Source organism: Nymphalis io, chromosome 3, assembly GCF_905147045.1.
Source record: "Nymphalis io chromosome 3, ilAglIoxx1.1, whole genome shotgun sequence".
In the NCBI taxonomy this organism is placed as follows: domain Eukaryota; kingdom Metazoa; phylum Arthropoda; class Insecta; order Lepidoptera; family Nymphalidae; genus Nymphalis; species Nymphalis io.
In genome coordinates this window covers 1756021-1772800 of record NC_065890.1, presented here as the reverse complement: position 1 = coordinate 1772800, position 16780 = coordinate 1756021, and the positions used below count along the sequence as shown (strand labels likewise).

General features: G+C 34.6%; 1 protein-coding gene across 1 annotated transcript in view; it reads left to right on the top strand.

Moving 5' to 3' along the window:
- The first annotated feature begins 4017 nt into the window (after window positions 1-4017).
- LOC126781297 (uncharacterized) overlaps window positions 4018-16780 on the top strand; it is a 34391-nt gene continuing 21628 nt past the window's right edge. Inside the window, exons 1-5 of the mRNA XM_050506219.1 lie at window positions 4018-4144; window positions 4518-4667; window positions 5018-5128; window positions 9789-9931; window positions 16061-16243. Coding sequence (XP_050362176.1) covers window positions 4123-4144; window positions 4518-4667; window positions 5018-5128; window positions 9789-9931; window positions 16061-16243 — 609 coding nt within the window. The 5' untranslated portion in view covers window positions 4018-4122. The remainder of the gene's footprint in view (window positions 4145-4517; window positions 4668-5017; window positions 5129-9788; window positions 9932-16060; window positions 16244-16780) is intronic.

Sequence of the window (16780 nt, the reverse complement as noted above, 5' to 3'; positions counted from 1 at the left end):
CATTCATGTAATGCGATTTTATAAGTAATTACAAACACTGTACCCATCCACCAATATTAAATCGAAAATTTATAAAATAACGGCCTTGATTATAAACATCGCTTGGCGGCTGTTTAGTATAATATAGATTTCGCTCTTTCTGTCATTATTGATTTGATATTTGAAAGAATAAGACAGCATTGTTTATCTAACTACCCGCTAAACAACGTTTATAAATAAGGCCGTAAATGCTTAAGGTTAGTTCTCAAAAGATGAGAAGCGTTGTCACGCCGTTGGCTCCGCCAATATTAATGCATGCGATTCTATTAATTGCAAATATATTTGTGCAGTTACGTCTATATTTGTTATTTCATCCGTAGACGCATATTTTTGGTCCATCTATATGCTTTTTATTTATATTTTAATGTCATGATCACATATCCATTAGTTTTCACCCGCGAATTTCTCTACCAAAATTAAAGAAAAAAAATCAAAACTTAGTATCCATATATGGCCTTATGCCCCAAGTTACACGTCTATTGCAACGATAAACAAACTTTTATAAATACAATTGCTAAGCAATGAGCTAAGCAAGCAGTACAGAAGCTTAACTGGTAATAGTTGAAAAAAAAAAACACCATTCCGATTAATTACTAAGACTAGTATATATAATCGTCCCGGTCTCGCACGGGGAGATAAGAAAAAAAATATTGCATATGGTTTGTGTAAAATCCGTTCTTAGTGAGCGTCTACGTCGGGGAAGGAGTAACTGATACATTTCAAGTTAATCGTGCGGACAGTTTAAGAGACTCCATGATGAGTGCTATTTCTACTTTATATAGAAGATTAGTAAGTAAAAATATCATGAACAGAAATAAAATAGATAACAAAGTAAGTAACTATTATTAACTAACACCATTAGAGTCTGTTTCGACTAGGTACTTCTAAATTTATGTAAACTAAACAGTCCACATGAATTAAGAACCATAAAGATTGAAAATAATATTTTAATTTATAGCTTAAATTTGTTTTTTGAGACACTTGGTGAAAAAAAAGAATACTAGGCTCTAGGTCATGTCAAGCAGCATTTAGATCGAATTCTTCCACCATACGGGGTCGGAACAAGGGTGATAAAGAATATCCGAGAGAGTATGGAGGAGCGAAGACAGTGGAGAGGTTGGTGGTGTGCGGCAATACTGGATCAGAGCGCATACAGGAACGAAGTGTCTACTCAATACTCTGCCCTAAATGCTTAAAATATACTTGGATCTAAAACGAAAACTGAAGAAGAAATCCCCAAAAGCAGTCCCTTGTATTTACTGGTTTACTAACGTGTGGTACGCGGAAGTATGAGCACTAACGATTTCCAAAGTCCAGGTTTCTATAGAGCGTTTTTTGAACATAATAAGTTTTTCTGATCTGGGATCGAACCCATGCACTCAGGATCTGTAGTTCTATTCTATAGAACTCAGAAAGTGATATGCGACATTGACCATAATGATCATAATACTTCAAGAATACACGCGTCAAAGTAATACTATATATTATACCATAAGTCGGTTGTCAACGTTTCACGAGTGAGTAATGAAATGAGTTCATACAGGGAAGGTGAAGACTTCATTGGAATTGACAAATTGTCTAGTTTTTTAGAAGGTGAAGGAAAACATCGTGAGGAAACCTGCATGTGTCTAATTTCATCGAAATTCTGCCACATGTGTATTCCACCAACCCGCATTGGAGCAGCGTGGTGGAATAAGCTCCAAACCTTCTCCTCAAAAAAAGGAGAGGAGGCCTTAGCCCAGCAGTGGGACATTTACAGGCTGTTACTACTACTACTACTAGTAGTTTTTTATATAGAATTATTAGTTTCCTAAAAGTATTATGAAGTTGTCATATACTTAACTTACGAGTATAACTTGGTGTATTGGTTAAAATAAAACGACTTTGAGAAACAGGAACGGTTGCGCATTTCTTCAATTGCGAAAGCGGTTTATAAAACAAATTTAGTTGCGTTCACTTCGACATGAATTTTTTTAATAACTTAAAAGTATATCTGCGGCACAAAAACAAAAATTATTTTTAAGAAAAAGATAATTTCTAAAATTTTCATTAGTATTCAACGTACTAAAACTGAAAAGGATATTATGATCGCAATGCAGCTTCTGGCTAGCAGAACCGGTAAGAAAATCAGTTTTTTTTAACTTTTTTACCAATTACACATCATAGTTATGTTAATATCTAACAGTTCAAATTATATTTTCTGAATATCATCAATCTGCGCGCTTTTTATCATCTATAAATAATTCTGATTGAATGTCTTGTTTAATGTAAGATATATATTTATAAATTAATTACGTTAAACATATCTGTGTTATATAATTATATATTTAAGGAAACAAATATCTTGTCTCAGGAAGTATTTATGAATTTTTCGGAGTCGGAAACTTACTTAGCTCGGTAATAGGCTTATAACGAAATGTAATGTCATCCGTAAGTGAGTCCAAGCGTTCTTAAAAATCAAATATTGAGGTACAATAACGATTCGTTAAATATAGAGACCGGTTATTAGACAGTAAACACAGTTATTATTTACATTTATAATTTTCTAACTCCTACGTGTGAGTGTTTTATTACCCTTTGTTTTCTTGCAGAGGATTGCACTGCACCATTCCGGTATAACGTAGCCGCGGGAAAGGCCGCGTGTACTGTGTACCGTTCGTGGGTTGGCGTAGAACTTCTCAGGGGGCGACAGCTAATCTTGCCCTCCCGCACCCCTCGTTGGTGGCCGTCTGAAACTGGTCAAGCGAGCTCCCCACTTCTCTCGTCCACGGCCTAGGGTCACGCCCTATCTTTGAAACCTTAGACGTCGGGGCTGTGAGAGGGCCGAAACTAAGACTTCGACTCCGCCGAGCTGGATCGAACTTCTCCCGAGTCTCGCTTCGTCGTCTCCTTCTGACCACGATGATCTCGTAAAAATAAGTTAGGCGATGGCCTGATCGCCGACACGACTGCTCACAGGGAGAGGTCTCTTCTGATATTGTTCCATCTGCGTCACAGGGGGACACCAAGGTGTCCCGGTCCGCGTCAACGTGGTGGCATATCCTGGTCGCTTTAATCCACTGAAGATTAGTGGATATATAAATGGCAGATTCTTATCAAACGTATGCAGTCATTTTCGCGATGATTTTCGTCACCGAAAGAATAGTTAATTATCAGTATCATTCTAAAACAAATTAAATTATATTGTAATTATTATGTACCATATATATCTATCTATATTTTTCCGACATTACGTTATAAGCATATTGGAACATCTAATATAAATATTGAAACACAAATTTCAAAGTCTTTCCAGCCATCGATACTGTAATTATGTCTTGAAATATTACTAGAACTATAAGTATAGGTTTATAATAATTACAGGACTCGATATGAGGTTATTTGCTTCTGAGAAATTGGTAAAGTTCTTTAAACATATCAATTATCGTAAGTGTAACGTTTGAATAAATGATATACGCCCTGTGTCTTGCTGAAAAATGTAGTAAGTGACCTTAATCGTCTTATGACCCAAAGCAAATATCCCATTAGTCATTTTCTTGCAAGGGCCTTGCATTTTTACTGTAATTGTACACGCATTCATTCAGGGAGGCGTCGATTTAATAATTCAATGTCTCCGCTGTCTCTCTTTAACGGTCCGTTTTGATTAAGTGTAAGAGAGACAGGTATAACAGAAGGTGTTAAACACGAAGAAGCTAGTAGAAGTTGTTTAGTCGCGCGGTAAAATTGTACCAGAGCGGTCGGCCCGCGATGCCCTCCCAATTCAAATCGCCGGCAAAAATGCTCTCCCGCAGACACAACTTTCGAATAACTAAACAGAATTTTATCAGTTAAAAAATAAGAAGATGATAACTCGTCGTTTATTTTGTTTTATTTTGAAATAAAGATTTTTATGTTTAGATGTTTTTGATGGCCGATACGAAGGTCGCGTCCTTCAATCGATGAACAATTAAATACGTGTGACCACTGTCCACATACTGAACTGTTTTTGATACATTATTATCATAAAGTGCCAACATAAGGTTAAGCTTTACAAAGACTCTTAATATATTAAGAGAATTTTTAAAATATTTATCTTGATGGAATATGGGCATCTGCTTAGACACTGGTAAGTCTTATCCCACTTTGGGCGCCACTTTTATATTTTGTTTAAAATATACACATAAAATTTAAATAAGAACATAAAATATTAATAGTCAAATAACGAAGCGAAAATAGATACATATTTTTATATTACTACGTACGTACTAAAAATTTGTATTTAAGCCTTGAGGATTGACTTCACAGGAGTAGAAATGAAGTATGCTAAATACTTGTATTTGTTTAGGTTTTCTTCATTTTCCAAATTTTCCTAAACCATATATCATATTGACAAGGTTTTACTCAGCAATAAGAATGAGATCACAAATTAAATTACCCATATACGGACATTTGTTTGTGAGATTATAAAAACTTTTATAAGTGAGTAAATCATTGTGTAGAACAAAATAATGAAGATTTCGAGACGGGAGACGAGCGCAGTCGCCGTGAGAGCGCGTGGCCGGCAACACCGTCCGGCGTTCCCTTCCCGATGCAAAATTCGAGCCACGTCAAGTTCGAGCCGCCCAGTGTTCCTGTTATATTTGTCTTGGGTAACTTTCTTACAATGACGTAAAGAATTTTAGATGAAATGAATAAAAAGAACCATATAAAATTCTGCCATTTAAATTATTAATAAGTTGTTACCAGTTATTAAAAAAACAGTCGTAGTAGAAGACAGACAAATTCAAAACAAATTCAGTTTGAATTCTGGTTACATTAACAATTTTCATTTAATAAACCGGAAATTAAGTAACTTCCATAACGGTGTTCCATATTTCATGTCTTGTCAACTAGCACGCTGTATTTATAAAAAACTTATAAAAGGTAGTATTCCCTTCATCATCATGTTTTGTTGACGAGAACAGTATTCACATGTTTATCCAACCAGGTATGTTTGCAGGGGGGCCGGGAAGTGGCAAGGTGACTCACTGTGACAACCTAATGCAGGAGCGCCGTGGCGTGGTGCACATAAACATGACAGACTTGCTCCAGCAATATGCAATTGGAAACGGTAAATAACGTTCGAATTCATTATACCATTAAAGAATATATGTGTTTGTTCACCATTAATAACAAATCTCCTTGATAATATATACTTGTATGGTTCTTAATATACTTTTTACTCTCACTGTATTAAACTTAAAGCTTAAAATTGAATTTTCTGTAGTGTTTGAGATTAGACTAATGGTTACTGCGTTTATGCATAGCGTTTGTGAATATAAAAGGCAATTTCCTATCTTATAATTCATAGAGATTAGAAGACCTGTGTTTCCTAATGTATTCTATATAGCCTATTCCAACCACAACAGGAATATACCCAAATAAACAACTTTGACACCGATATCATTGGTCGAAATCTTGAATAATCTATGATATTCACTATGGGTTCGCGAGAAAATTACGTTTTTAATATCTGCGAAGTTGTAATCCGAACTTTGGAAGTTAAATTGAAGTTTGCGGAATCAAATCCAAGAAATATCTGACTTTTTAATGATTTAAATTTGTGTTTATAGATTAAACAAAATATAGAATTAATTTTTGGCATTTGTAACCAAAAAAATTCGGTAATAAAAGTATATTATATGAGGGACAATTTTACAACAACGTACGAATAATAATATTAAAGACTAGTTATTTCAATATATATAAAAACAAAATGGAAGCTGTAATGACTGCTTTAAAAGCTGAAAATGTATATAAGATGAGAGTTTATTAATAACTATTCGAATTTATTAATTCCAAAGTACGCAACTGCAACTAAAAAAAATATATTTGGAATCTCATTTAAAGCAAATAGTATAGGATATTATTTGAGTAAATGTCTTTAACCCGCATTTGTGAAAAAAAATAGACCATCGTATATCCACCTGGCTTATAAACGACAAATTTCGATTAGGATTCTACTATTCAAAATACTGGAACATATCTTTTATACAATAAACTAGTTATAATGATTGGATTCAACAAGCTCTAACGGCTGAACGGAATCTATAGTTTGCCAAAGACACCGATAATTACGTGCAACAAACAGCAGCGCTATTCTTTGAGAAGTCACTTTGTATCTCACTCGTAAAGTATTAAAAATCAACGGACAGTATACAGTAAACACTATTTTGATGCGCCTTTAAGTCATATAATGATTAGAACATGAAGTTCACGGCTGTCACGTCAACAGTGTATCAAAGCCGATGAAACTGCGAAGCGCAGTCATAATATAATATTATTACACTAATACTAAAACCTCTGAAACGCGCTGCAGTTTTTGGTATATGTTTTATGTATATTGGTTTAGTAGGTTTTCAATAAGCCTGTGGAAAAAGCCGAGATGACCCTGTGGTAAGAACGCGTGAATCTTAACCGATGATCGTGGGTTCAAACCCGGGCAAGCACCACTGAATTTTCATGTGCTTAATTTGTGATTATAATTCATCTCGTGCTTTACGGTGAAGGAAAACATCGTGAGGAAACCTGCATGTGTCTAATTTCACTGAAGTTCTGCCACATGTGAATTCTACCAACCCGCATTGGAGCAGCGTGGTGGAATAAGCTCCAAACCTTCTCCTCAAAAAGAGGAGAGGAGGCCTTTAGCCCAGCAGTGGGACATTCACAGGCTGTTACGGATACGGACAATAAGCCATTCCAAAAAAACGTATTTTTATTTATTTGATAAGATAGATTAAAGACCGTTTGGCATATAGCTTTCTGACATTTCACAATCTTTGTCTGTAAGTAGTATTTTCTAGCAGTATTCATTCTATAATATTATATATCTATATATGTATGTATATGCGTGCTTATATATTTCTTGTAAAACTTGTAAATAATAATGTCCTCCAGACCGATTTCGGCCACGGCGGCCAATCTCAAGAGAGATGAGCCAACTGCCCAGGAGATATTATAGTGCACAAGTCTGTGCGCAAACACAGGTGCACTCTCTATTCCCTAGCTCTCATAATCCGATGGAATTGAACCCAGGACCTCCGGGTCAGTGGCCTTATATCTAACCACTAGACCAACGAGACAGTCAAATAACTTATTATCTTATACACCTATGCCGTCAATAAACGATTTTCTCTGCCCTATGATTGCCTGGAAGTATAGCGATAAGGCCGCCTTTTGTAACCACATGTGTTATTTTATTTGTTTTATATAATTGTCCTATCTTGATTTGCAATAGAATGTATTATTATTATTCTTGCCCAAGAATAGCAGGAGCCACCGATTATAAACACAAGGGATGATGTCTTAGATTCCAAAGTTGTTATATTTAGTTGTATTTTTACTGGTGATAGAGCTTTGTGCAAGCTCGTCTGGGTAGGTACCATCCACTCATCAGATATTCCACCGCAAAACAGCAATACTTGTTATTGTTGTGTTCCGGTTTGAAGGGTGACTGAGCCAGTGTAATTACAGGCACAAGGGACATCTTAGGTTAGGTTAGGTTAGGTTGGTGGCGCATTGGTGATGTAAGCGATGATTAACTTTTCTTACAATGCCAATGTCTATGGGCGTTGGTGACCACTTACTATCAGGTGGCCCATATGCTCGTCCGCCTTCCTATTCTATAAAAAAAATGGGTTGCACATTTAGAGTCTAAGTTTACTTTTTTAAGATTAATAGCAACGCCCGTTTTAATGAAATTAAATGTTGGACATGATATAAAATTTTGGGTGATACGTAACAGTGTTAAGAATTATGGATTTCTAAAGCATGTGGAGTATTCGTATGAAACTTTTTTTTTTAATAAAAAAGTTTTTTAATTTACATTTAGCGCTACAACAGCTAGTTATTCTCACATTATTGACGTCAACGAATACGTACTAAGATATCTGAATAATCCAACGATTCGTTCGCAACTGTTGCGACATTAATATTGAATCAGACCTCACGCCATAACCTTCTCGGCATAGCATTATCATAACGAATATCATATAATTTAATTATTAACATCATTAAAATGAATATTAAGAACAAAAGGATTGTTCTTTAAATATTTACATATAAATAATAGTACATTTTTGTTTGTCTCATGTTTTTTTTTTTATATAATGGGAAGGCGGACGAGTACATGGGCGGCCACCTGATGGTAAGTGGTCACCAACGCCCTTAGACATTGGCATTGTAAGAAATGTCAACCATCGCTTACATAGCCAATGCGCCATCAACCTTGGGAACTAAGATTTTATGTCCCTTGTGCCTGTAATTACACTGGCTCACTCACCCTTCAAACCAGAACACAACAATACCAGGTACTGCTGTTTTGCGGTAGAATATCTGATGAGTGGGTGATACCTACCCAGAGGAGCTTGCACAAAGCCCTACCAAATCCTATCTTAGCCCTATCTGTTTTCGCGTGTGTGTTTGAGTGTGTTATGCGCACGTTACTCGTGTGACGGTTACTTAGTACCACTAACGCGCAATACGGTACAGCGTAAAATACAACTCGTACAAGGTCCCTCCATCTCTTCAATACGAGATGAGGCCTTTACTTTTTGAGTTTGCAAATGAAGGCCACGCAAAAAAAGTGTTTTTTATATTTGGAAATACTTCAAATATTCCGTCAGACAACGATTATACGCAAATATATCCGAAGTGCCGCCATGAAACATTATACAGTTTTATATTTAAACAAACAAACATATATGTTACGAAATGGTATATAGTATCGACAAAATTTATTTGAATGGACCGAACTTGTTGAAATTAATTAAACATTCAATCAATTATTATTCATCATCCTTGACCAATATTAGTACATAATATTGTAAAAAAACAATAAATATTAATAATACTTCAATAATTTATGTAATCGTTAATGCGCGTAGCGTCTCGTCCGTGTGAATCGACATCTGTTTCATACAATTGTCTATTTTCTATCTTTGTTCTATTACATAGTGGAATAATTTATGATTTCTTTGACTTTTTCTTTCACGAGCTTTGTAACAATTTTAGGTTGGATGTGAATTCTTAATTTCGTCGCTGGTTGAATGGCTGACTATATATATATATCAAAGTAAAACTCCTTCGTGTGCAACTAGAGTAAAGTTTCAATATGAAACATATTAAAAATCATTTAATTGGTCGTAATTTGAAACAATTAATAATTATGATAGATCGTTTGTATGATTTAACATAATTTTTGCTCACAATTTCAGTGTCACAGTTGATAAAACGTTATAAAATAAATCGTGTGAAGTTCGTAAATATGCAATACATTAAACAAAGAATTTATTTCTTTTATCCTTTATGTAGACACACATTTATAATATTTTATAATTATACAACACCCACGGGCTCATTTATCGGCGTAATTACGATATTATAACAATGCTTATAATCATAATATAAGCTGCGCAATTGGCTAGTCTCCTAGTCTTCCCTGAAAGACAGCCTGTATAATTATTAGGACAATATATATTACACACTTACGTAAGCTTCTGGCGTCTCATATCTAATCAAAGACATTAAGATCACATGGACAAAATATTACTTTTTAACTAGTTAGATATATTTCTAACACCGTCGTAGCTGAAATTGGTTCAGAAAACATCAACCTACTGTGCCCTATGAAGCGTATACGGCCTGAACGATATATAATATCTAGAAGAAAGATTCAGCAGTTATACATATTTGTTTTTTTATAAGTAATTTTAATACAGATATTTTCACAGATATGCAAGATTTCGGAACGCTATCGAGTAAAACGGTGACGGAAGTACTAATGCTGGAGATGAAGATGGCGCCCACGGCCAAGACCTATCTCGTGTCCGGGTATCCAAGATCTATGAGGGACGTCGCCGAATATTCTGACAAGGTGAGACATACAATTATATACAACAAACTTAGATGATTTCATTTTCATTCGAAAACTCTTTTGAAATACCTTCTTTATTCGGTGATCAATAAGCATTGTTGTCTAAGGTAAATATTATGTTGTATTTAACTTAAACTTAATTAGTGGAATTATGAATAAGTGTTGTTTTATTTGTCGAAGACTGGCTCGAGGTGTTGGCTAAGGGCCGCGGATGCGAACGTCATGGTAGCATGCGTAAGCGATCCCGTGGCGCTCCTCGTTAAGACGGAAAGGGGTCCGCTGGTTTTTTAGTGGGTATTCCGATGTTCGGAGTGCACACGGCGCCTTGGACACCGACGTGCCCCACATACCCCCCCCCACTGCTTAAAACGTTTACGCATTACGTTTCCCCCACGGGACCGGTTACCTTTCTAAAGGTTTCCAATGCGAGCAAAAAAGGTGTTGACTTGTTTCAATGATTGCGATTCCAAGGTATCAGGATAAAATCTCTTTTCAAGACAATAAAAAGTTCGCTAATTTTCCTGTGGAGGAATTATACGTAGCCATATGGTGTTCGGTTGTTACAATATTTCGTGGAACGCAAATCCCTTCGCACGGAATTTCATTGGTGGTAAATAAAGAGTAACCAATAAGGTGATGACATAAGATTTAATTTAACCGTAAAAAAATGTGCGACTACCTGAATAAAGTTAAAAAAAAGCACTAGAAACTTTTTAAATTTAAAAATAATATGAAAACATGTCTGATGTTAATGTAGAACAAAGTTAAAAACATGAAAACGATTATGTATTTGTTTTTAATTACGACCCTTTTCATCAATTACATTTAATAACTAAGGTTTTTAGGTAGGGTACAGAAAAATACTCTTAATTATAGATACGATTAAAGTAATTAATTGTTATTTGTTACCACAGACTAAAACTGTATGTGCTTCAAAAGATGCTATGTAACTTTCTCGTTGGTCTATGACCAATAAGGTTAAGAAGTTATAATTTCGAAGTTCTTGGGTATTGGATTTTTTTTATAAAACAGGCAAATGACACAAATGATGGTAAGTGGTGATCGTACATAGACATTGGCGCTGTCTTATATTAATAATAAACTAATATTAACCATTACTTACATTGTCTATGCATTATCAATCTTAGGAACTAAGATTTTATGTCCCTTGTGCCTGAAGTTTCACGGGCTCATGGTAATTACCAAGACGGACTTTTGCAAAAACTCAACTATATTTTTACGTCAAAGAATTCTCAGTACTAGCTCTGAGTACGTACTAAAAAAATATTCAAATTTCACAAGAATTTACTCGGGTCTGCTTATTAAGCTCCACCACCCGACGAATCATAATAGCGAGTATTATTTTGTACAATATGACAAAGCTAAACGACTCGAACAAACGTGACTCATTGTCGATCAAACACCTTCGAAACGTACATACATATAAAAGCGTAAACTATTTGGATGGTTAATGACGCAGTATATACTTTCACTACTTATATATATAATATATATAGAATATACAGACATATTTCTATTGACTTATTATATATATAACAAAGTCCGCAGTCTGTTTGTCTGTTTAAACGCGATAAACTCTACCAATGTAAAGCCGGGACGTAGTCATGCATAAATTGCATGATTGATTAGCATTGATCTTACAAAGATCATTGGTTATACTCCGACATTTTTTTAAAGTGCTAACAATAAATCTCGTGCAAATACCAAACGTGCTGATAAGAAAGCAATTCTAAAACATGCACATTACATGTATTGCATATTCAATATTCTGCAATATTGTATTATTAAGTTAATCTTTACATGTATAAGCGAAGTACAACTGACTGATTTACTCATCACGATATCTCCGAAACTTTAGGCCCGATTGACTTCAAATTTAGCATAGTTACTCCTTTCGCGATATAGACGCTTATTAAGAACAGAATTTACCAATCCAAAATATTTTTTTCATTATCTGAAATTTGAAACATGTAAGTTTTCAAATCAATTAAAACATTATAAGCGGTTATTTTGTACCCGTACGAAGTCGGGACGGGCAGCTTGTAATACTACATTGCTTCCAATTAAACAATTTCAACATTTTCTGTGAGAATCTTAGGCCACTACGAAACGATATTCCACTGCAAACATCTGCTATATATGTAGAATTGCTTTTAACATATCTATGTGTTATAGGAATAATGCCCAAAAACATATTAATTTATTAATTCAAGCCTTAATGTAATCATTTTAATAAATAACAATCAATAAAAACATTTATTAATGTATTACAGTGTGTTTATATATTCTTGTATGTAAATAATAAAATTAAACCAATCGTTACATGAAGCTGGATGTGCCTTTCTAGCCTATCGGTGTCCGACGTAGTTCAGACAACCCGTTAGTGTTATGACGTTTTGGCAAAATTCTGAATAGTTTAAAAATTTGGAGGTCTTTTTGAGATTTTCATTTTGAAACCATATACAAAGTCAGACCTCAAATTCGGATTTAATTGAGTTAAACATATTTTTTAGAATACTGTATTCTCAAATTCGATTGATCAGTGAAGTTGTTTATTTACTCAGGATGTTATAAGTTTACATCAGTAAACACAACAATAGGTATTAGTCAGGCGTTATTTCTTTGAAATGTTCCCACGGTTTTTACATTATAACTTAATCGATTCGGGTTCATTTAACAAAATTTTGTGGCTAGTGTGTCAAGGACGTTAGGAATCATCAATGTAACACATCCGTCTAGCTTAAGGGCAAATTATACCGTATTAATAGTATTAATCATTCATAAGGACAATCGATTGTAGATCGACCTATTATCATTATAAGGTCGAATTTCGCGAGAAGAATTTTTGTTTTATCATGATTATTATTGAATGTTAAAGACGGGTAAGATGGGTACACTAATCTATACAAAATGACAAAAAAAAGATATAAGAATTATTTACGGTTATTTTTTTTATATAGAATAGGAAGGCAAACGAGCATATAGGCTACCTGATGGTAAGTGATCACCAACGCCCTTAGACATTCGCATTGTAAGAAATGTCAACCATCGCTTACATAGCCAATGCGCCACCAACCTTGGGAACTAAGATCTAAGTCTCGTCGGATAACGGGAGTTAGGGAATAGAGAGTGCACCTGTGTTTGCGCACACGCTTGGACACTAGAGTATGTCCCGTGCAAACGGCTAGTTTCCTTTGAGAATTGCCGTCGTAGCTGAAATCTGTCAGGAGGCACATCATTATATGAGACAAAGCATCACGCTACGAGCCACGGGAGACCAATAACGTTTAAGGCAGGTGGTAACGTGAGCATTTATTAATTGAGAAAAAAGCTTGAATTTCGTGTAATTGATAAACTTAATTGTATATGATGATTTATAGATCTCATTAATCGAACTCATAGCGTATAAATACTATACTTATTTTGGTTTTATAATTTGTTATTTAATAATATTATTATTATTTTATTTTATTTCTACGATTTAATTAGTTTTGCTGTATTAGTCGCTAAGATTTGATTGTTAAATTCTTATATAGGTTAGTTTGGTTTATATTATTTTTGTTTTTACGGTAATTGTTGTTTACGCCTTTAAAGACATATCATTTCGTAAGAATATTTGTTGCAGTTGTTAATTTCAAGTGTTTAATGATAAGTTGATGGTGTAACTAATCTCAATAAATAAATAAATAAATAACTTTCTTGCCAGTCAAAAAATTACGATTCAATATTACTGGTCTAAAATCTATTTATGATTGTAACTGTAAAGCGTTGATTTATTTCGCTAAAATATAAATGGTGAGTCTGTTTAAATCATTTAACAAAAACACATATACGTTTTATGCAATAACAGCTATAATACTAAATGTCGTCTAATGTAATTGTATTGGAACCGGCCCATGGGGACCATGAGTAATGGTGGGCTCGCGGAATTGATTGGTGCCATAGAATATTAAGCGATCTAATATAGGTTATATTGACTGACTACGGCTTGGGAAAAGATGGTATAACTTTAAAATTCCTTTATTAAATATATGTAAGACTAAATCAGATTGTAATATATAATATTAGATGTGATACGAATTATTTTTAAATATTACTGGAGAGTATCTTTATTTTTTATATTAATAAATAATAATCTATATTTGTTAATCTGGCAACAAGAACATTGACAGAAACTCTTTATGGCGGGAAACGGATTGCGTGTTGAGATCTAGTTCTCACATGTAGAAGCACTACACTTGGGCACTTATTAATGATTAAAGTAAAAATTATTAAATTGGTTCCTAAAAGTAAATACTCTGACGTAAGAAGAACCGGTTTTTTTTCTAATTTTGTAATCTATTTCAATATAAGTTGCTTAGCTTAATTCTCTAGGTGTATATCATATATATGAACTCACTAACTGTATTATTTTCACTATACGTGAACCTACGCGCAAAATATTCGGCCAATGACACATAAAAGAGATGACACATGAGATCATTCGGTTTCAAATTTTAAAGCGTTTAATGATGAGCAGAAACTATGTAGAAAACTAGAACAACATTATAATTAAATGAAATAATTTATCGAACACAACATACACACTGGTGGTAGGGCTTTGTGCAAGCTCGTCTGGGTAGGTACCACCCACTCATCAGATATTCTACCGCAAAACAGCAATATTTGATATTGTTGTGTTCCGGTTTGAAGGGTAAGTGAGCCAGTGTGATTACAGGCACAAGGGACATAAAATCTTAGTTCCCAAGGTTGGTGGCGCATTGGCTATAAGCGATGGTTGACATTTCTTACAATGCAAATGTCTAAGGGCGTTTGGTGACCACTTACCATCAGGTGGCCCATATGCTCGTCCACCTTCCTATTCTATAAAAAAAAACATATAAATAATATAAAAACATAAATAATTCTAATTTTAATTTATTTCTTACAATAAATGTTAATTTTATATTTAATAAATTTAGAGTAAACTAATGTCAAAAGAAATTTCATGTTTACGGGACATTAGATGTCAAAATAAACAAGACAAAATACCCCTATGTATTTTTTTTTACTATTCACTATTTATTAACTGTCCTAATAATGACAGACGTATCCGTTCTGTCAATATAACAAACTATCAAAGTCTAATTAAAGATATTAAGATGGAACCATAAACAAGTTTTGTACTTTAGAATGGTTTGGTGAATTTCTAGCATAATCTTTTTTTTATTTATTTTAAACAACAGTAATACCTTGAACGATTTCTGGGATCCTATTTTAAGATCCCGTTTAAATTGAATTAAAAATGATTTACTGAAATAGAAGTAATAATTATATATTTGTTTCTGGTACACAGTCACAAATTCGGTATTATTTTTCCCAACATACATAGCACTGTATGTACTGAAAAGTCGTCAAATTCATGTGAAGGTCCAGCAATGTACGTTAATGTGTATTATAACATAATATAAACACCCTTCATGACAAAACAAGTGTTTCCGTCACCGATAATATCTCGATCGCATTAGTAAATATATTAATTACACACGCGATCGAGCTAATACGCTAACTCGCATGACATGTCTGATTAATACAGACGAAGGGTCACCTATTGTTCTAGAAGCTTCTCATATGTTAAACGACAATTGGACTGTAGCCGCATATTGTTGTGGACTGCAACTAAGTGCTATCAATTGTTATCAATTTACTAGTTGTGAATTCCAGTTACAATATTTTACACAATTCTAATTGACAACGTATGACATTTTTATTGCTATTAGATCCTGTGACAAAGCCGAGATGGCCCAGTGGTTAGAACGTCGAATCTTAACCGATGATAGCGGGTTCAAACCCAGACAAGCCCCATTGATTTTTCAAGTCCTTTATTTTGCTTATTCATCTCGTGCTGGGCGAAAGAATCACATGTGTATCCACCAAGCCGCATTGTAGCATCGTGGTGAAAAAAGCTGAAAACCTAGTCTTCATAGGGAGAGGCGACCAGTGGGACATTCCCAGCATTTATTGTGACAGAGACTTGGATGCTACAATGGCTTCAAGTAACGCATTTACAAATAAATCTCTCTACAGTATGTGAATAAAAAATATTAATTTTGTTTATAATATCCTTAGATTCAGATGATAAGTGGCGTGGTGCTCGTGAGCTGGAGACAACGGGTGCTGGAACGTCAGATCGAGTACGGAGCAAGGCTGGGGCACGTCGTACTCAGTCTGGCGCGGATGGAACTAAGTAATTTCTATAAGAACGTAATGCCAGTCGCAGATTACTTCGATCAGAGCAACATGCTCATAGCGGTAAGTGTTTATAATATATCGTTTTTTAAGCGAACAACTAGTGTTTTTTATTGTCCTCCGAATCGGCCACAGCGGCCAATCTCGAGATAGATAAGCCAACTGCGCAGGACATTATAGTGCACAAGTGTGTGCGCAAACACAGGTGCACTCTCTATTCCCTCACTCTCATAATCCTATGTGACGGCAATCCGACATGATCGGAAAGAGTTTGAGTGCACGAACGGCTTTGCGTATTTTCCGAGGCACGGGAGTATTTCAAATTCCAGACTACGGGCTGTTACTGAGAATCTTCGACAGATATACCCAATAACTTTTTATTGGCCCGACTTGGGATTTGAACTCAGGGCCTCGGGATCTGTGACCACTAGACCAACGAGGCAGTATTATATGTATATTTCCTAGGTGGTAATGGTCTTAATAGGTATATTACGTAACTTAAAATTGATGCATTCCATAGACACACTCTGCAATGTATTTATTTATTACTTTGATGATACAAATAATACATTGTATTACTTTAATAACGTTTGTAAATGT